At 44.3% G+C, this 20,952-nt stretch overlaps 4 protein-coding genes across 5 annotated transcripts in view; 3 read left to right on the forward strand and 1 right to left on the reverse strand.

Moving 5' to 3' along the window:
- The window catches only part of flna (filamin A, alpha (actin binding protein 280)), a 46,512-nt gene extending 37,415 nt beyond the window's left edge, over positions 1 to 9,097 (forward strand). For both annotated transcript variants that reach the window (XM_071521274.1, XM_071521275.1), the window contains 16 exons: positions 675 to 774; positions 978 to 1,118; positions 1,357 to 1,485; positions 1,783 to 1,956; positions 2,389 to 2,550; positions 2,673 to 2,876; positions 2,998 to 3,150; positions 3,278 to 3,400; positions 3,665 to 3,931; positions 4,038 to 4,175; positions 4,353 to 4,468; positions 5,467 to 5,599; positions 5,751 to 5,927; positions 6,031 to 6,249; positions 6,442 to 6,639; positions 7,201 to 9,097. In XM_071521274.1, coding sequence (XP_071377375.1) covers positions 675 to 774; positions 978 to 1,118; positions 1,357 to 1,485; positions 1,783 to 1,956; positions 2,389 to 2,550; positions 2,673 to 2,876; positions 2,998 to 3,150; positions 3,278 to 3,400; positions 3,665 to 3,931; positions 4,038 to 4,175; positions 4,353 to 4,468; positions 5,467 to 5,599; positions 5,751 to 5,927; positions 6,031 to 6,249; positions 6,442 to 6,639; positions 7,201 to 7,385 — 2,619 coding nt within the window. In that variant the 3' untranslated portion in view covers positions 7,386 to 9,097. The remainder of the gene's footprint in view (positions 1 to 674; positions 775 to 977; positions 1,119 to 1,356; positions 1,486 to 1,782; positions 1,957 to 2,388; positions 2,551 to 2,672; positions 2,877 to 2,997; positions 3,151 to 3,277; positions 3,401 to 3,664; positions 3,932 to 4,037; positions 4,176 to 4,352; positions 4,469 to 5,466; positions 5,600 to 5,750; positions 5,928 to 6,030; positions 6,250 to 6,441; positions 6,640 to 7,200) is intronic.
- A 1,705-nt stretch (positions 9,098 to 10,802) lies between these two features.
- emd (emerin) lies at positions 10,803 to 15,055 on the forward strand. Its single transcript, XM_071521290.1, has 7 exons — positions 10,803 to 10,877; positions 11,361 to 11,439; positions 11,536 to 11,643; positions 13,200 to 13,234; positions 13,319 to 13,344; positions 14,059 to 14,118; positions 14,413 to 15,055. The coding sequence occupies exons 2-7, from the start codon at positions 11,361 to 11,363 to the stop codon at positions 14,600 to 14,602; spliced, it is 498 nt and encodes a 165-aa protein (XP_071377391.1). The 5' UTR covers positions 10,803 to 10,877; the 3' UTR covers positions 14,603 to 15,055.
- Positions 15,056 to 15,145: 90 nt separating this feature from the next.
- On the reverse strand, positions 15,146 to 18,646 carry LOC139645544 (ninjurin-1). The gene is made up of 4 exons (XM_071521288.1): positions 18,431 to 18,646; positions 16,914 to 17,148; positions 16,320 to 16,455; positions 15,146 to 16,166 (listed from the first exon to the last, which is right to left on the reverse strand). Exons 1-4 carry the CDS (start codon positions 18,491 to 18,493, stop codon positions 16,079 to 16,081), a joined length of 522 nt encoding a protein of 173 aa, XP_071377389.1. The 5' UTR covers positions 18,494 to 18,646; the 3' UTR covers positions 15,146 to 16,078.
- An 816-nt stretch (positions 18,647 to 19,462) lies between these two features.
- On the forward strand, positions 19,463 to 20,525 carry mrpl49 (mitochondrial ribosomal protein L49). Its single transcript, XM_071521307.1, has one exon. The coding sequence runs from the start codon at positions 19,493 to 19,495 to the stop codon at positions 20,024 to 20,026; it is 534 nt and encodes a 177-aa protein (XP_071377408.1). The 5' UTR covers positions 19,463 to 19,492; the 3' UTR covers positions 20,027 to 20,525.
- Positions 20,526 to 20,952: the final 427 nt, after the last annotated feature.

The raw sequence follows: 20,952 nt of genomic DNA on the forward strand, positions 1-20,952 counted from the left end.
ATGTGGACACAGCTTTTTTTCAGCATAGTTTGTTTTTCAGCACTTAAACATGCACACCTTACCCTCTGCAGCCCCATTTTGGATAGCAGACATTTTCAATTCATTGTGCAGCCCTACTGTGCTGTGACCTTCCATGTAAACTCATACCACTCACTTAGGAGGGGGAAGCAGCCATTTTGATAATCATCAATGTGGGCACGTCAGCTGCTCCACATTTTGCAAAATGGCTGCCCTGGGTTTGTTTTGTGTTTCCTCGTTCTCCCCCGGCCACCGTGTGGTTTTGTCCTCATGTCATTCTCTCTCGCAGTTTGTGTCGGTGTCATCATCATGATCATGATCACCATCGTCATCTCCATTGTCAATCATCTCATCTCATCCTATGTTGGTGTTTGGAACCTTTTACCCCCTCTGTCCAGCACTGTGTTCATTGCATCTGTTGTTGACATATTGTTGGTGTCGCTTGTTGTTGTTGTTGTTGTTGACTCATCCTCTACTCATTGGCCCTCATCCTCTACTTATATCTCTCCCCTACCCATATCATTGCTTCAAATGCTTACAATATAATAGATATTAGAATAGAATATAATGTGTAATAAATACTCATGCTTGCCCCTCGCCCATCACCACAACCCTTTCCCAGATAGCATTTCTGACCTCTGCCCTCTGTCTCCTAGGCAACGGACAGGCCAATGGGAATGAACGGCCTGGATGTGGCAGGGCTGAGACCGTTTGACCTGGTCATCCCCTTCACCATCCAGAAGGGAGAGATCACAGGTACACACACACATACACACACACACACACACACACACACACATAAATATGCAGATGTGGTCATCTCTCATTTACATTTGTGTAAGTAGTCTGATACTGCACATTTTTGAACAAAAACAGATTTGAGTCTTTAGAGGTGATTTATTATATTATGTATTCCAGGGTGCCTGTATCTCACACTATGTGCCTATCCTTCCCTGTAGGTGATGTCCGTATGCCATCAGGCAAGGTGGCCAAGCCTGACATCACAGACAACAAGGACGGCACCGTTACTGTCAAGTACGCCCCCACCGAGGCCGGTCTGCACGAGATGGACATCAAGTACGACGGCATCCACATCCCTGGTAGGATTTGACTCTGTTTTGCAAAAATACAAGAGAACTCTGTGATTTTGCACTGATGAATTAAAACTGTCATGTGGTGAGATGTGCTGGGACATGGCCATGTTGCATGAAAAATTAGAAAAGAATAAAAGAAACAGCAAAGTAGGGCACTGACAAGTTAACATTGCTCTGACTGGTTCACTGATGTTATTTTCTGTCTCTTTCTCTCTCTCCTTCTACTCTTCTTTGTCATTTACAGGCAGCCCCCTGCAGTTCTTTGTGGACTATATGAACAGTGGTAATGTCAGTGCCTACGGCCCTGGCCTTATCCATGGGACTGTCAACAAGCCTGCTGTCTTCACTGTTAACACTAAAGATGCCGGAGAGGGTAGGCTGCACTCATACTGACATAGACATGACTGTACACAGTGTCTCTATATAGAAAGAGGTAGAATCTGTGGAGATGTATACATTTATTACTCATAATTCATGTAGTATTTGCACTGATAGCCTGGGAAAAAGAGCAAAAGGCCTCTTGGTGGAGGTAGGAGTAAAATAAATGACAAATGCCAAGCAGAAGATAAGGCAAAATTGGTGATGAGAGGCAAAAACCTAGACACACACACAAACCACCTCCCACCTTCCCTTCCTCTCTGACCAGTGTGTTCACATCATGTCCCTCCAGGCGGTCTGTCCCTGGCCATCGAGGGCCCGTCCAAGGCAGACATCAGCTGTTTGGACAACCAGGATGGGACCTGCACCGTGTCCTATCTGCCTGTCCTGCCCGGAGACTACAGCATCCTGGTCAAATACAATGACAAGCACATCCCCGGCAGCCCCTTCTCTGCTAGGATTACTGGTAATACACACGCTCACAAACATACACTCCATTCTCCTGATCACATTTATCAGATCCATTCAATATAAAGATCTTAGGGGATCATCAGTTCAGAGATCCTCGCTTTTTATACACTGAATTCAGTCCAATTAAATGTGACAATTGAGTTTGAGTATATTTTCCTTTGATTCATTGTAAGTTGAAAGATGACTTCTGGTGAACCATCAGTAGCCACTTGCAGGGCTGCTGTTCTGTAGCTGACCCTGACCTCTGACCTCTCTGGGGATCGGGGGAAACTCCAACTCCAAAACAGAGAGCACCTTCAGCAAATGCCTCCACACACAAAGACCCAATAGAAGCTCACTCTATCCTCTCCTGTTTGAATTTGTTTGCATGTGTTACGTCATCAGTGTGCGCCCACCCTAACCCCCGCTGTCACTGCTGTCTTTCCAGGTGACGACTCCATGAGGATGTCCCATCTGAAGGTGGGATCGGCCGCTGACATCCCGCTGGACATCGGAGAGTTGGACCTCAGCCAGCTGACCGCCTCCCTGACCACGCCCTCAGGCCGCGAGGAGCCCTGCCTGCTGAAGATGCTGCGTAACGGACATGTCGGTGAGTGTAACCAAGGGGAAATCGACTGATCTTTTTAGTACCGAAAAGACTATTCTTAGCAATAATCTGCCCTGTTTTTAAGCCTCTCCTCCTGCTCGTATGTATGTGTGTGCCCGTCGCAGGCATCTCCTTTGTTCCCAAGGAGATCGGAGAGCACCTGGTGAACATCAAGAAGAACGGCCGACACATTCCCAGCAGCCCCATCGCCGTGATGATCAGCCAATCGGAGATCGGCGATGCCAGCCGCGTGCGTGTGAGCGGCCAGGGCTTGAGCGAGGCCCGCACCTTCGAGCCCGCTGAATTCATCATCGACACCCGCGACGCAGGTAAAGACAGTGAATGACCAACGATGATGGTGACAGACTTCTACATGTGGTGATTTGTTACGTTTCACTTCAGTTCTTTACATCCAGATTTAGTATTTATTACTTGCGTCTGTCCATGCAGGCTACGGCGGCCTGAGCCTGTCCATTGAGGGCCCCAGTAAAGTGGACATCAACACTGAGGACCAGGAGGACGGCACCTGCAAGGTCACCTACTGCCCTACTGAACCAGGAAATTACATCATCAACATCAAGTTTGCTGACCAACATGTGCCAGGTACTTCCCTCTAATAATCAGATGGCCGGGGATTACAGAGCAGTGCAAGATCGCTCAGATGTCTCCATAGTAATGAAATAATTTGTCCTTTGAATAACTCTCTACCATTCTGTGTGTGTGTGTATAGGGAGTGCGTTCACAGTGAAGGTAACAGGCGAGGGCAGGATGAAGGAGAGCATTACCAGGAAGAGGAGAGCAGCGTCGGTCGCCAACGTCGGCAGCCAGTGTGACCTCAGCCTCAAGATCCCAGGTGACTGAAACAGAAAGTTGTGACAATATAATATAAAATATATCCCTCTATGCTCATGTTAGAAGTCAAACTGCACATCATAATGCAGTTTGTGTGACTTGTCAGCTGTGTAGCGGTCATAGAAATTACTTTTTCACTCACAATAGTGTCCTGTTGTTGCAGAGTCAGGGAGACTTCTACAATTGCTACCTTTTGTGTATAATTTGTAGTACTGTATGTGTGTATTCAATGCTTCATGTGTATTCCTATCTGCTCCCTCTTCAGAGATCAGCATAGCGGACATGACAGCCCAGGTCACCAGCCCGTCCGGCCAGATCCACAAGGCTGACATCATGGAGGGAGAGAACAACACCTACTGCATCCGCTTCGTCCCCACCGAGACGGGCGTGCACACCGTGTGTGTGAAGTACAATGGCGTGCACGTGCCCGGCAGCCCCTTCCAGTTCACCGTGGGCCCCCTGGGAGAAGGAGGGGCGCATAAGGTTCGCGCCGGAGGGCCGGGCCTGGAGAGAGCCGAGGCTGGAGTACCAGGTCGGTGTGCTTGGCTGGATTAATGTGTGTGTGTGTGTGTGTGTGTGCTATGATTTCTTAGTTTGCACTGTGCCTGACTCTGTATCGGTCCCTGTCCTCTGTGTAGCCGAGTTCAGTATCTGGACGAGGGAGGCTGGAGCCGGAGGCCTCAGCATTGCTGTGGAGGGGCCGAGCAAGGCTGAAATCGCCTTCGAGGACCGCAAGGACGGCTCTAGCGGAGTGTCCTACATCGTACAGGAGCCTGGTGAGAGAGGAGAGGGGGAAGGGTTTGTGGATGGATGAATGAGAATGTCCCATGAGGACCAGGTGCTGGACATGAAAAGGATAGAAATTCAATAAATGTCTATTCTTCAGTACTGTTTAATTATTCTCTACTCCAAATAGTTCTACTAATCTTTTTATTGTGCCCGTTCCCATGCAGGAGATTACGAGGTGTCGATCCGTTTCAACGACGAGCACATCCCCGACAGCCCCTTCGTCGTCCCCGTGGCCTCGCCGTCGGACGACGCCCGCCGCCTCACTGTTGCCAGTCTTCAGGTGAGGCTCTGAGACACACACACATCCGTGTGCGCAAAGACCAGGCCACATGACGCTACCCACAATGCAGCAGCTGCAGCTAGTGGCGGGAGTAATATAGAGGCTATACCAGATTAAAGTAGGCCATTTACATTTAAACAATAGATTTACAGAATAGACAGACTAACATTTCTCAAGGCAGACAGACTAACAAAGGGCAGCAGGACAAATGATACTGTGGAGTAAGTAGCTGAGATAGACAGCATCAGCATACATGTCAGTCAGATAACTTCATTTTTCCTCTATTGATAGAATTATACAGTTAAAAGTAATAGTCTGTTTTAACTTGAAAGATATAGCAGAATGCTATTAAAGCGCAGGTTGGTTATGATGAGAGTTCGGAGGTGTAGGACTAGGTATAGGATCAGCAGCTGCTGCATTGTTGGGCGGTGCAAAGGCTTCTGGGATATTAGAGGACTGTGTGTGTTTCTCGTGCCTCATTCTAAAGGCTCTCAACAGCCTCCCGCCTCTAAGACTTTTACCGGGCGCTAAAGGGTTAAAGAGGTCTGACATGGGCTGTTTCCTTCTCTATCTGTGTCTCTGGTCGCACTCAAACAAGTACATACAGTACTGACTCTCACACATGAAGACATAAGCGCTCACAGATGCATGCAAAATTACTTTCACACAGTCAACCTTGCACACTGACTCTCTTCTCCTTTCACCGACCTTTTCTATCTTTGTTAAACGTCCACAAAAATCTGCTTTCCTCTACCTTTTACTGTGCAGCCCTCCTCTTTAGCCCTGTTAGCGACCTCCAGGTAAGGCAAACGGTAGCATAGATCTTAAGGTTTGTCTGAAATATGATGTTGTGGTGACTTTGGTGATATAAAGTAGATTGTCTTGTGTCAGAATGATTAACGTTGTGGCTGGTAGGGGAGCGTAGCACTTTGGTTAGTGTTGAATAATAGCGCTGTAGTGTTGTAGTGTTGAGCGTGTGAGTATGTGTTGTCGAGCAGGAGTCGGGCTTGAAGGTGAACCATCCGGCGTCGTTCGCCGTCAGTCTGAACGGGGCAAAGGGCGTGATCGACGCCAAGGTCCACAGCCCCTCTGGAGCGCTGGAGGAATGCTGCGTCACTGAGATCGACCAAGGTAAACCACAGACACGGCGTCCTGGACTCATCTAGTATACGCTGAATTGATGGGACATTGTTGGGAGAGCTGAGTCGACATTGCGGGACATCAAAATGTCCCTCCGCCTTTCCCCTTACTTTACCTTTCCCCTTCCTCTCCGTTCCTCTAGATAAATACGCAGTACGGTTCATTCCCAGAGAGAACGGCCTCTATCTAATTGATGTGAAGTTCAACGGCAGTCACATCCCTGGTAGTCCGTTTAAGATCCGTGTTGGAGAGACGGGCCAGGCTGGGGACCCTGGGATGGTGTCGGCTTACGGAGCAGGCCTGGAGAGAGGCACCACAGGTAACACACTGCCTTTCTACCTCACTGATCCATGCTGGATAGTGAGGCTCCTTCTCTTTTTGTCCCCTTTGTCTCACCTCTCTGCTGCTTTCTTACCTCCCAGGAACTGCATGTGAATTTGTGGTGAACACCAGCAACGCAGGCCCCGGGGCCTTGGCCGTGACTATCGATGGGCCCTCCAAGGTGAAGATGGACTGTGTGGAGTGCTCCGAGGGCTACAGGGTCACCTACACCCCGATGGCCCCTGGCAACTATCTCATCTCCATCAAATACGGTGGACCGTACCACATCGTCGGAAGCCCCTTCAAGGCCAAGATCACTGGTGAGGAGGATCTTCAATTTTCATAAATGGCATACACTGTCCAGGCTGAAGAGTAGTGGAGATGACTTCAGTCCTCCTGCCATTGCATAAACGTATAATGTGGCTTCAGCAATTCCACATTGTCTTTTATCTCCTCTCATACACTTTCTCTCCTTCTCACCCCTTTATCTTCTCTCTCTCTCCACCTTCCAGGTTCAAAGTTGGTGTCCAGCCACAGTATGCATGAAACCTCTTCTGTGATGGTTGACCCTGTGACCCGCGCCATCAGCTGTTCTCAGCAGGGCGCTCCCGCCCAGTCAGACGCCAGCAAGGTCACGGCCAAGGGCCTGGGCTTGACCAAGGGCTTCATCGGACAGAAGAACAGCTTCAGCGTCGACTGCAGCAAAGCAGGTGTGTGTGGTGGCAGTGTTAAGGAATGTGTGTACTGGCCTTCTGCACCCCATCAAGAAATATATCTGGGAGAAACACTGGTCTAAATTACTGTAAATCAATAAGGCCATCATTGAGAAGATTGTCAGCCTCTACTGGCCACAATGTGCCACTGGGTCACATATGGCAGGAAATCTGCTGGATTGCTTTATGGCACAAAACAGGAAGCTTTCAGAGTTACTCACAATAGCAGATGGTGGAAGGAGTGAAAGGCCAAGGGAAGAATCACTTCCAACATGTTTATTCTCTTCAGAAAAGCCAAAGAGAAAACCTTTAACCATCCAAGCAACGGGGTGTATGGGAAATATGGTCTTAATTTTGAGAAGCACTAGCACTAACAATACCACTGACATGAGATAGAGGCTACCAATCGTCTCAACTGTAGTCTCATTGGTTTATGGTAATTATACCAAGGTTTCACAGTTAATTCGACAGTGATATTGATATTTAAAAATGCCTCTCGTAGTACCTTTTTAATGTGAGTGTGTTTTGTTTTTAACCCTGTTCTGTCTCCATCCACAGGGCGTAACATGCTCCTGGTTGGTGTGGATGGTCCCAAGGTTCCCTGCGAGGAGATCCTAGTGAAGCACCTGGGCAACCGGATGTACAACGTCAGCTACCAGCTGAAAGAGAAGGGAGAGTACATCCTGGTGGTCAAGTGGGGGGACGAGCACATCCCTGGCAGCCCCTACCACATCACTGTCTAAAACCCAACACCATAGATGAGAATAAAGAAACCTATAGTACCACTGTTTAAAACAACTGAAATTCTGTCTAGAATCTAACCAATCATTGTTTACAAATCCAAACCCTTCCACAGTAAAAAATGATCCAATAAGATATCTGGCTTTTTACTTCTTATTTTATTGCTGTTTAACCAACTAGAAAACAAATGTCAGTGTTTACCCGCAGCCAGATTTCCTTCTGAATTTGTAAACCAACCCATTACACTTTACTGTAATCAATCAGTCTTATTGTAAACCCAATGCAAAATCTCCCAAAGATGAATGCATAGACACTGAATATCCCTCTCTTCATCAGTCACGCACTCCATTTCTCTCTTCATCCCTCCCCTAATTACACCCATAAGTATATTTAGAGAGGGGAAAGATGCACCTTTTTATTACTGTAAACTAGCAGTGAATTGTGCCTTAGGCTTTTTACATGTTCAATCGTGGACACTAGTGGACATTAGTGGCTGGTTTAGCTTGTAGTTTTGTCTGAAGTAGTTTGGAGTGTAGAATGATAGGATAGCTTAGCATAGTGTAGCAGCGTAGATATTGGCCCAGCCTTGCCTAGCGTGGGATGGAGGGTTATGTGTTACACTGGAAGAGCTACCCTTATATAAAGAGTGGATAGACTTTTATACAAACAATCATTGGACCTAAACCAAAGAGTGTCAGAAAGGTGATGTGATGTATCCAAGACTCTTATACCTCCCTTACCTATGATTTTATGTGTGCACAATGTGTAAAAGTACCCATATGCATGCCTTACACACTGTTTGACACACTTTGATATTAGTCCTATGATTGATGAAAGGCTCTCTTATTTATAAGGGGGTAGTTTTTGTAGTGTTGACACCCAGTAAATGCCCAGTGCTGGCCCTGTCCACTCCAGTGTGTGTTGTTCATGATGCTCTTTAACTAACCCAGTTGTTTTACCTGCTGCTAGTGTGATCCAGTTTTAGGCACTGCTGTTCTTAAAACCATAATATGGATTAGAGTGATGATTACAAAGGCTTAGAGGTATGGTGACATGTGAATAGTGAGGCTAGTGACAGGGGAAAGTTAGTGCCGGCCTAGGTTAGAGATGGTAACGTGCTCGCAGTAGCTTACCGTCACTCGTGGTTTGTCTCACACATGCTCTCTCAGCACTGCTGCCGGAAAAACATGCTTAGGCTTTCTGTGTGTTTTACGCGTGATCCAAACATGTGCCATGCATGTACATTAGGTCCTTAAACTCACTCTTCAAATACAGAAAGCCTCTGACTCAGAATAACATCCATTAAGCTGAAACTGAAGATATGTGGTGTTGTGGTGGTCCACTTTGAATATGGAATTGTTGCATATAAATGAACTGGTTCAAAAAGGGAAGTTTCTAGAGCTGTGCTGGACAGAAGGGCTGAAGATTGTGAATTGTCACGTCCTTAAATACGCAATGACCAAAAAACAAATGAAAACAAATGTTGCTTTGTTTTTCTGCTCAATGTCTGTAACTCGCCCCTCATCCACCCACCTCTCCCTTCATCCTTCCAGCTCTCTGGCTTTGTGTGTACTCAGTATTTCAGAGCTAAAAATGTCTAAAATGGCTAAAAATCTTGTCTTAAATAAAAAAAAAAAGGCTTTAAAAGTGTTTGTAAGACTTACAGTATTTTGATACACAATAAAGTTGTCTAAGTATTTTTCTGTCAATCTAATGGCTGTGTCTTTTGTGTCTCGTAAATTTGCACCAGAAAAAAGTTTATCTAACATACGCAGGCTTTGTCTGATTCACACTGAATGAACCACGAATGGATAGAAGAACATTCTACTATATCATGACAAATACAGCACAAGTCAGAAATATATGATCTAACCTTAGTGAAAAAACACTATAATATTCCTATAGGGACTTAAGGTGTGTCTGGTGCTCAATACAGAGTTTATAGTGACTGTATCATACTATTTTCTATGTATTGTATTTTTTTAATCTCCTATGGTATTGTATAGAATATTATAACACTTAGCCTCTTTTTGTAAAGGACGTTTTGTGTGGGATGCATGGATGCAGTTGTCAATAACAATTTGTTCTTAAGATGTTGCTCTCATCAGTAACTTTGATAAAGTTCATTGTATATACTGTATACTAAGCATGGAAGAAATGGTAGTTACCTACAGATCCGTCCAATGAGTGGAAAATGTGTAGCCTACATTACTACAGACTGCAGCCAACGCCCTTCCCGGAAAACTCCAAGGAAGAAAATCTCCTTATTAGGCCTGATGACCCCCCTCCCAACACACACACACACACACACACACACACACAACCTCCAGAGGCCGCTGCAGGAGACAAAACCCCATGGAAAGACTTACATAATAACTCCATAACACTGTTTTACATGTACATGCCGAGGCTTAAACAACTAATAAACCAGACCTACTTTGCCTTATTCATAAAACCGTTTGGTTAAATGATATAATTAAAACCAGCTGTATGGTGATCACAGTCATACACTGAAAAAAACTATAGTAATCCTATAATAAGTTTCAGAGGGATTACTATAAATATATTGCAGCAAAAAATAAAATTTATATGTAATGTCCTGCAGGAATTATATAATGATTCCATGGGAGATAAATACCATAAAGTAAAATAAAGTCACCAAAGAGTGCCACAAACACTATAGGCTAAGTCTACAATAATATTATAGTATTATTAAACATATACCATAGTACATATAAAATACCATAAAGTACAATAAGGTCACTATAGACTCACTATTTAGTACCACAGACACACTATAAGTCCCCAGAGGAATATTAGAGGAATATTATGGTCATTTGACAGGAGAGGTAAAGGTATCGGAGCACTTTGTAACTTTATTTTGGTGCTGTATAAATAAGGGTCATTGTTATTATTATTGTTATTAGAAGTAGTAGTAGTAGGCCTAGTAGTAGTAGTAGTAGTAGTAATAGTAGTGGCAGCAGCAGTACTAGTACTAGTAGTGGTAGCAGTAGTAGTAGTAGTATCAGTTGTAGTATCAGCAGTAGTAGCAGTAGTAGTAGTAGTATTAGCAGCAGTAGTAGTACTAGTATTAGCAGTAGTAGTAATAGTATTAGCAGCAGTATTAGTAGTAGTAGTAGTAGTAGTAGTAGTAGTAGTATTAGTATTAGTAGTAGTAGTAGTAGTAGTAGCAGCAGCAGCAGCAGTACTAGTAGTAGTAGTGTACTATTACTACTAGTAGTAGTAGTATCAGTGGTACTATCAGCAGTAGTAGCAGTAGTAGTAATAGTATTAGCAGCAGTAGTAGTAATAGTGGTAGTTTTGGCCCTAGTGAGGCACAAGGGTTAAGGCGTGGTGGAGGCCAAGGTGTGTCATGTGACGTCATCCAGATGTGGCCTGGCGCCACGCCCACTCACTCTACCCTGCTGCTGTTTACACAACCTCGCCCTGCAATCAGCTACATTCTCAACTCCACACTCTTGTCTGTTTCAAAGGTAAGCGAAACCATTTTATTTCAGCCTAACATAAACATTTCCTCGGTAAGAAACTTTGCCTGCTAAAATAAATCGCGAAGACTTGCTATTCCCTGACTTTGAGCTGCCGAGAGCCAAGTTTATTTGACGAAGGCACTCAGTATCGACATACCAGTTAGCTAACCTTGCAGTAGCAGATTTCACTTGGTTTTCCCTTCTGCTGACTTTCGCCGATATAAACTTTGCCTGTACTCTCAACCATTGCTGAGTCTTGAATGTATTTCTGACCGACCCAAGGCTGAATTTAGAGCAGTTTTACAGGAGTTATGGGTTTTGGCAGCCTGTATATCCAGGCAGGCAGCATACTTGTGGAGTCTCCTCCCCTTCCTTCCCTCTGCATGCTGTTACTCTCAGACTTCTGCACCTCAGTCTGCATCTATCTATCTATCTATCTATCTATCTATCTGTCTATTTGTCTATCTGTGTTTCTTTCTCTCTTTGCAGATGTCTTTGAGTGACAAAAGTGATGAGCAGATCAGCGAGTTGCTTGCTGAGTATGGCATCAAACATGGACCCATAGTCGGTATGAGCTATGCACACACACTGTCTTTTTTATTGGGATTGTCATGGCAAGTTAGAAGACTGCTGAAATAATCTGCTGATGTGTTTGTGTGTGTAGACTCAACTCGAAGGCTGTATGAGAAGAAGCTTAAAGCAGCCATGGACGAAGCCTCAGCCTCAGCGCCACAGAGAACTTCACCTGACAAGACCTACTACAGAGAGGAAGGTAGGACAGGCTGTTGGTGTTTCAGTAGCTTGATTATTCCTTTGAGAGCTTCATAAATCACTCTCATATTTGAAAGTTATTTCAGACTTTGTCATTTCAAACTTTTGGCTGGACTGTTTTCTTTGAAAGTATTTAAAGCTACTTCCATGTTCCACCACTGTAAATGCAACAAATCTTAAAACTAAGAGGTGAACTGCGAGATCCTTTTTGTTGTTTTTAATATTGTCTCCATCTTTGGTGTGAAGCGCTCATTGCTGCAGTGTTTTTTTCACTGCACTTCCCAGAGATCACTTGTCCATCAAACAGTGTCACCAGTACTTTTTCCTTGGATTTTCTGTTGATTCAGTTTGAGTTTCTGTAGGTGGCGCTCTTATCTTTGTCTGTTCAGACATGGTGGCTATCACTGCTCATGCTAACTACCCAGTTCTACTTCTGTTTATTCCAAACAAATTGCTTTTGCTTTTACGGGAAACATAAAATGCATCACTTCCTGTGCACCAGAGGAATTTCCCTGGGAAAGAGCTACCAGGCAACGGATGTTTAGAACAGCAAATGTAAAAGCTTTTCTGAACTGGGTATAGGTTGAATAAATGGACATTTGTTTATATGAAAGTGAATTTAATCCAAACAAAGACAATGATCACTGTGTTTACACCTAGTAAGGCTTGTAATACTTTGTACTTTGGTCATACCAACTACAGAATAATCAACCACAATAATGCCAAGGCACCTTTCACTTTTCTATCTCCCTTCACTATACACAGAATGAAAGATTGTAGCACTTCTTAGAAAAGGAGAAGTGTCTTCTCTGGAATAAAAAAAGAATAACTTTCTGAGGGTTGGGATCAAGTCACTTTCAGTTCAGTGAAGTCAGGAAGCAGATTTTCCAATGAATTCAGAAACTGTGCAACTTTTGTCATTGTGGGTCCATTCTTTAAAGAAATGATTGTGAATGAATGCGCTGTGACCATTAGGTAAATTGCTGCTCCTTGCACAGCGGTGCATACTTTCCTAGTGGAAGCAGAATCCAGTAGCCACCACGAAACAATATGATGCTTGACATGGTATCTGAGTTTGATGCTGGCTGCTGATTTAAAATTAAATCTACCCCAACCCTGAAATCTACTGTACACCAGTCTTTCTTTTTGTGTCATCCATATTCTTTGCTGCTCTCCAGCACCAAACAACACAAACAATAGAGGAGTTGATCTTGCACAACAAGACTGTTGTAAATCAGACAATTGAAATCACAGTCTTGTATTGGGAGCCACAAACTTCCAGACCAGGCACTTTCATTGTCAAAGCTGCCATCTACTGTTCATTCTCAGTGTTGAAAGCACTGATGAGATACAGGAGGCTTTGGTTAGAAAATGTTCTCTCTCACACATTTTTATCGTTTCCATTCTATGAATGCCATGTAACTGTAACTTCTTATCTTATTCTTTGAAATGAACGTAAAATGGAATTGTGAGCAAAGTCAGCTAATCTTTTTATAAATGAGGCCCGATATGAATTAATGTTAATGCTGATATCAGTGGGGTTTTCTTTCATTACAGAGGAGGAGATTACCTACGTCACGTACCACAACCCGGTGAGTCCTGACTGTCTGCCTGCCTTCTCTTTATCTGTAACTGTGTAAATAACCTCACAACTCTGCCTGCTTTCATATCCACAGGTTAGACATGAAGGTTATGGGGACATGTGAGTACAGCTTTAACACACACACGCACACACACACGTTGTTAAGGCATATAAAAGATTGCAGTGGTGCAGTGGTAGTTGTAGTTGGGTATAGTGTGTCCCCACCATCCCACCATGTGACACAAGGCTGGTTAGTGTCATATTCTGTATGCCCAGAGTAATGCTGCCTTCAGGTGCTCCTCGTAAGCTCAGAATTCTGACATTAGAAGTCGCAAATATGACTAATAACAAAATGGGCTGCATAACAAAAGTTTAACTTTAGGAATCGAGCGGCACAGTGTTGCTTTGTGCTGCGTTGGCACAATGAAGAGGAGAAAATCCATTTTCAGGCATGTAATTAATCTCGCATAGCCACGCCTCAGGCTCAAACAACAGAGGTTTGGAGAAATTTAAACACAATAGTTGGTTAGAAAAGGGCAGCAACGCTGTGGCTTGTCATTGTAATTCAAACCAGTCAAATTTTTCTAAGGCACAGTGTGGCATTGGTGTTTACCATCGTAGAAACAACAAGGAAGTTGCTATAGTTAGCGATATTTACTACTTAACTGGGTCATTCCTGCACGCTCAACTCATAATTACAGTACTTCAGACAGCACTTGAAGGCAGGGTAAAGGTTGGCGTTACTCCTATGTATGTTTCCCTTCAGCTACACCACTGTTAGTTAATCAAATAAATAAAATCAGCAAACTAAGCACAAAGTATGCCTCCACTCAGGTTAAAGCGAAGAGGAAACACTGAGCCAGATAAAGACGAGGAATCCGACCATGATACAGAGTGAGTCTTCCAATATTAAGTTGTGGTGTGTGTGTGTGTGTGTGTGTGTGTGTGTGTGTGTGTGTGTGTGTGTGTGTGTGTGTGTGTGTGTGTGTGTGTGTGTGTGTGTGTGTGTGTGTGTGTGTGTGTGTGTGTGTGTGTGTGTGTGTGTGTGTGTGTGTGTGTGTGTGTGTGTGTGTGTGTGTGTGTGAGTCTCACTCAGAGTGAGAAAAGTCGTAAAGGGAATCTGAGTATGTGTGTCAGTCAATTTATGAGAATGTATGAGTTGATTTCCTCTTTCTTCTTCTCCTCTAGGCCCCCCATCCAGAGCACCACGGCAGCCAATCATAGCGCAGTACGATCCAGAGAGCCAATCAAAAAGTCCGGAGGCTGCATGTCAATGCTGATCCGGCTGCTGCTGTTGGCTCTGGTAGCAGCTTTCCTCTACTACGTCTACTGCTGCATGGAGAACAACGCAGAAAACCCTTTTGGCAATCTTCTATGATCCAGGGATGTGATTTTTCTGATTGTGTTTTTTTTTAGGATGTCAGGTTTTTATACACAACTCCATTGATTCCTTTTTGGAGATTACTGTTTTTTGTTTTTTTTTTACTGTTTTTTCTTTATTCCAATACACATGTTCGATAGAAATAGAACAGAAATACCACATTCCATAAGATTTAGATAAAAGTCTTTGCTTGCTTGCCTAAACTGTTGCACTGTGATCTAAAGTGTGCTGACTGCTTGTGTTTTGATTGCATTTATGCAGCTTTTTTCTGATAGATGTAATTTGTTCTCATTTGTGGGATATACGGGATAATGTAATGTAACATACCTAGGATCACTTTTGTGAATTGTGGCCTGCATTCAGCATATTGTACACCTGTCTCCCACATCATGTCTTATCAAAGCCAAAGATTTTTGTCTGTATGGCAAATGTTAATAAATTAATAAATGAAAATTAGTTCAGTTTCCAGTATGTTTTAGAAAAGGAGCTCAGGTCACTAAAACAGACTAGAATAAGTTTAATGATACCAAAGAGATCAGCACTACTTGAGTAGGAAATGACAGTGGAGAGAAATCTTGAAGCAGGATGTGAAAGAGGAGGAAAGGAGCGCAGATATGACATGGAGGACAGAAGAGTTACATTTTGACATTAAGAAAAAAGAGAAGTGAGCGTTTTCCAAAGACACAAACTGTCAGCTTCTCTACTGATTCATTCAGTGAATTCATTTATTCGCTTGCATACAAAACTATGAGCCAGCTTACTTCCATCAGCCGAACATTTTAAGTCTCGCTATATTTACAGGATAGAAAATTTAAATAGTACATTTTATAAAATGTGCAAATTCTGCGCACTTGGTAACACAATAGCTCTAAGGCTCCAGTCACATGGTACAAACACAGTAGATAAAAACTGTTAAGGGCAAAGGTTACACTGTAGAGGTCAGGGGTCAGCAGTAAAGGTTCAATGGTGGGAGACAAAACAAAGTCTGTTTGTTGGGTTTTGTTTGGGGATGTGGCTGTGGTAGACTTCAGACTGAGGTTTTCAGTTGAAAGAGCATGGCAGTCTTTGGTTGAGCTGAGGTTTCGATTGTTGGGACTGTGAGCCAGAACTGAGGCTGAGGTCTTTGGTCACTCTGAGGTTGAGGTTTAACTCATTGGTCCTCTGATGAATGATTCATCTCTGGCCAGTTCCAGGCTGGGATCAAGGGTGCAGCTGATTGGTGGCTTTTGTCAGAGTGAAGTCTGGGCTGGTTGCTCAAAAGCCTCTCAGCACTAAGACAATGTTAGTGCCATTAAATCCATTCAGGAATGGAAATTTAGTTCCAGCTAGTGGTCATTTGTCCTTACAAGTCATACTTTGAATTGTGGCTTATATACAGTAGATGTTACAGAGAGGCTATTGCCCCAAAATCCTTAAGATTTCAAAGCCCTGGGTCCCAAGGAGTAAATTTCTCATTTTGGTCCAGCGGCTAGTCTATATGCTTCCGGTCAGGTTCTGGTCAGTGGCCATAGGGAAAGACTGTGGCTGTGGCATCGACATCACATCAGATACCACGGGCGGCCTGGGCAGAAACACAGGAAGAAGGTCACGAGTCAGAGTTTACAACAGTCATAGTAACGAATGCTGTGCTTGTGACTCTTCATATCTCTGTGTGTGTGTGTGTAGCTCACTCAGCCTATGTAGCCAAGTGTGTGTTATACAGTATAGCCTGTACCTGAGTGTTTGCCCATCGAAGCCGAGCGCTGTGATGAAGATGTTGATGAGGACCGTGAAGAAGACGAACACTGTCGCTACGTTGTTCATCCTGTTCAACTTGGCGTGTTTCCTCACGTCGTTCAGATCATACTTCACTGCAGAAAAAACAATTAGTGGCCATCTAAGGAAACTCTCCCACCTCTCCCTTAGGAAGGAAGAGGTCTACATTTTAGTTACAGAGTAAAGGCCATCTGATGCATATATGCCTCTGTACCTTTGACCTTACAGCTTGGATTGCATTGAATGTATGCAGGATGGGGCTGGGAGGGCAGACATGACAGAGATAGAGAAAACCAAAGCATCTCACGTTCTCATAACAAGAGGCTACACAACAGACTGGCTGGCCTTGGACAGGCAGACAAGGCTGATGCTTGTTTGTAAGTTGGCTTGTTCTCTCTCGATGCATCAGAATCAATAAACCTCTATAAATAACAGTCGTATTCCTGCTTTATGGTTCTGCAGCATCCAGACCTCAGGAATTCACACCAGGAGTGCACAGGGTCAAAAGTGTGCGAGAGAATGGAGGAGGAGGAGAAAACCCAGAGTCACTCACCAATAAAAACAAGCAGCAGCCCCACCACGACTTGTAGCGTGATGGACAGAGACAGCAGCACGATGAGGGGGATGTAGAAGCGGTAGCGAGGCCCGACGAACAGCACGGTCTTCATCTGGGAGGAGTTCGCCATCAGCAGCGCCACGTCCAGCATGCTCTGAGCGGCACTCTTCTTTGTGGCGTAGTGATTTAGATTGATGGACCGGTACACCTTTCCGGAGGGGTCTGTGGCTGCCTGCCAGGTCAGAGAGTTAGACCTTGAGCTATAAGGGCGGTGCATTAAGTTTAAACCTTGTATAAACTTAATCCTCCTAAAGAACAGTGTTATTCTTTTCTTCTATTTCACGAGTCTCATTGCATTCTGTGTCTGCCTGGTCAAGTCTGTCTAGGCAGACAAGTGCTAACAGGTCATTCTTGTGTCACTAGGGTCTGTCCCCTACACACAGAGGTGTTGTGTGTCCTGTTGCTATGTACTCAGGTGTGGCTGTAAGAGGAGAAGAGGAGGGAGTGGCAGACAAATGGGTGTTGGCTCACCTGGGCTGGGCTGGAGGGAGGGAGGGAAAGAGAGAGAAAGAGAGAGAGAGAGGACAAGACACAACATGCTCTAAGACATTCTCTCTCCGCAGCTAATATGCACACACTGCCAAAAGCTCAAGTGGGGAACCACAGAAACCCCACAATTTGTCACATCAATTGATGGGATTATACACGCATGTAGAGCAATGACAGTGAATGGAAATCCATACTGTGAGGGGGTTTCTAAAGGTGAGACTCTATTGAAAAGCAGTGGGTCTAGTTTCACTGAAGGCATGTATAGAATGACCCTCCCATCAGTGGTGAGGGTCACAGTGTCACTACACCGCTGAGGGAAAGTCTCTGCTGTGTTTGCCTGATGTAAACCACATCAGTGGCAGCGGCGTTTTCTCAGGGGTTTGAGCAACCCTGTTGCACAAGTAGAGGAGACGTCACACCTGGGTGCAACTGACAGGTTCACAAAGCTTTCATTCACTTCTACTGACAGGTGGCGACTTTGGCAAGGAGCCAGGTTTCACAGTTATGAGTTATGTCAGTCCCGACATTCCTGTAGGTAGACTATAGAATATAATAGAATACAGTAGAATAGAATAGAATTGAATTGAATTGAATTGAATACAATAGAATAGAATACTTACAAAATCAAAAAGAACACTGCTTACTCTATGAACAGAATCGAAAAGAATAGAATAGAATACAATAGAATAGAATAGCATAGACAATCAAAAAGAACACTGATTACTGTACGGGTAGAATAGAACAGAATAAGCAACTTAAGAAAAAACAACATGTTTACCACATGAAATGAAATATATAGAACAGGACATAAAACAATAGAATAGAGAAGAAGAGAGCAGTGAATAGAAACAAGGAGAATAGAATAGAAACGAATAGAATAGAATAGAAAAATCTCAATATCCACAGAACCTATAGCAGATGTGTCACAGTTAAAGGGGCCGCGGCCCGTCCTTTCCGTCACTCACCTCTACGTCGTCCATCTTATTCAGAGCCAGGTCCTCTCCGTTCATCCTGTACCCGCGGTCCATCTCGTCCGGTCGGCTGAGTTCACTCAAGTTACAACACAAGTCTTCTGTCGGTTGAAATGTGGTGGAATTCCCTGAAATACGGACCTAAAGTTCACTGTAGGCTACGGGCCAAACAAAAAGTGAACTGGGTAGACCGGACTGACAAATCACGACACCGGGACATTCAAAACTACCCCTCCCTCCTTCCTCTCTCTCTCTTTCTCTCTCTCTCTCTCTCTCTCTCTCTCTCACTACTGTCCTAAAACAACGCCGTAAGTTTGATGCTACTTTCAGTGTATTCAACAACTATAAGTTATGGAGATTTGACTTTTGTAGGGGAAAAAACAGATCGACAAAAGCAGGAAGGTTTTAAATTGTTTTTATTTTTCACCCCAAAATGAATATGACGTTGCGCCAATTAAAACACATAGGCCACACCTCCTTCTCCATCGTCATTGGTCATTCACTTTATGAATATAAAAAAGGGAAATTGGCCAAATACTTTCTATAATTATGACTGGTGAATGAGTAACTACATAAAAGTGATGAGCTCAGCTCGTACCGAGCGCAGCCTGGCCTGATCACCCGCTCCGTTTTCATTATCTTGGCAATTTAATCATATTATTATGGACCATTGATTAGTTCACTCCCACTCTAGTCAGTGGTTCCTCAAGTGGCGTCCTGGGACTGTCAGGAATAGCTGACCTCATCATTTAATCATCGTCATCTAATTCAATAGAAATGATCCTAAATAGAGAATGCATGAGAATGTCTATTCTTATAATAGATTTCACTCTTAGCATCTCCATACGTACTAGCCTACAGTGTAATACAATTCAACATTAAAGGGTCTGTGAACTAATTATGTGTCAGTTTGGTGTCATTAAGATTATACCCGTCATAGGCTGCAGTATAATATTGACCAGTAGGGGGCAGAAACACTCCAGAGTCTATTCTACCGCAAGGTTCATGAAGAAGTGTTAGAGAGGTCACTTCCTGCTCCCTCTCAGACTAGACAACATGGCGGCCCGCTTCACCCTTCACTCCTCAATGCTCCGCGGGGCGCTGAGGGTTTCCAGCCTGCACCGCCGGGCACCGCGAGTCCCCGCTGCTGCTGCCGGGCTCCGGTCGATGTGTAGCGTTGCTCCAGAGGAAAAAACGGCTGCAATATTGGAGTCGACAGAGGAATACAAGTTTGTGGAGCGACTCATCCCGCTGACACGAGTCCCCATTCCTCCTAAACACGACGGCCCTGCCCAGTCCGGCTGGGTCCCTCCGGCAGACGTACCGCCGGCGTTACCGTATATGATCCGCCGCTCCCGAATGCACAATATCCCCGTCTACACCGACCTGACCAAGGGCAGCCGCAAGACAACCCTCGTACGGAAAGTGGAAGGGGACATCTGGGCTCTGGAGAACGACGTGAAGCAGTATCTGAAGGAGGTGACGGGTAGAGACCTGCCCACACAGGTCAACGAGGTCACCATGACCCTGCGGGTCAAAGGTCACTTTGATGCAGAGCTTAAGGACTGGCTGGCGAAGAAAGGCTTCTAGTTGAGGTTATGTGGAGGCACGGAGCTGCCGGGACTGTCGGAGCATCTTCTGATGGTGGAGAGCTATGCCAGAACAACAGGATTTGGTGATGGAGAGGACTATTTGGTGTCAGAACAGCAGCTGATGGCCTCTGGACCCACTGGCATGCCAACAACTTGAAAACACAGTTAATGTGAAATGAAGGCCTTGACTGCTGGCTCATTATTGAACTCTTTTGACAGCAGTAAAGTGCTGAAATTATTGATCATAGGGTGTATAACTGTACATACTTGCTGAATATCATAACATTAAATAGAAAACCAGAGCACTGTGTCAAGTGTGTCTGTTATGGCTCCTGTGTGGCTGATCAAAGCAACTACGATACACAAATGTGTATGGGGGGACAGTTCCATCTTGACTGCATGTATAGAAAGCTTGAAATCTCTGCAGCCATTGAAGAAACAGTGGAGTGACTGCATATACTGCACATACTTGAGATTGGTACCTGGTAAATAAAAAAAACCCCCAACAAACTACTAGTGTACGTGTTATTGTTACAAAGAAGATAAGTGTGAAATAGCCATTGAAAGAGCTGACATGAACATGGGTTCAGCCTCTTCTGATAAATACTGTCAAGTAGTCACGCACAACCAAAAACCTTCAAGGCAGGTGCTGGACCAATAGAAGACCGCATGAAAGAAAGAAGAAGGTCCGCACACTGTTGTTCCCTTTAGTTCATTAAACATCCCACGTGACGTTTCGAGCTACTGCTCTTCTTCAGACGTAAACAAATATATACAGACGCCATCTTTAAATACACAGTACCCTCTGGTCACATGATGAAGTGTGAAATAGCCATTGAAAGAGTCGACATGAACACTGGTTCAGCCTCATCTGACAAATGCAAGAAAAAGCAGAATGAGAAATGACATGGTAGTGTGTCAAAC

This window comes from Centroberyx affinis, unplaced genomic scaffold, assembly GCF_046629955.1.
Source record: "Centroberyx affinis isolate AG114_WGS23_722 - 3 ecotype Tasmania unplaced genomic scaffold, CSIRO-AGI_Caff_v1 ptg000880l_1, whole genome shotgun sequence".
NCBI lineage: Eukaryota > Metazoa > Chordata > Actinopteri > Beryciformes > Berycidae > Centroberyx > Centroberyx affinis.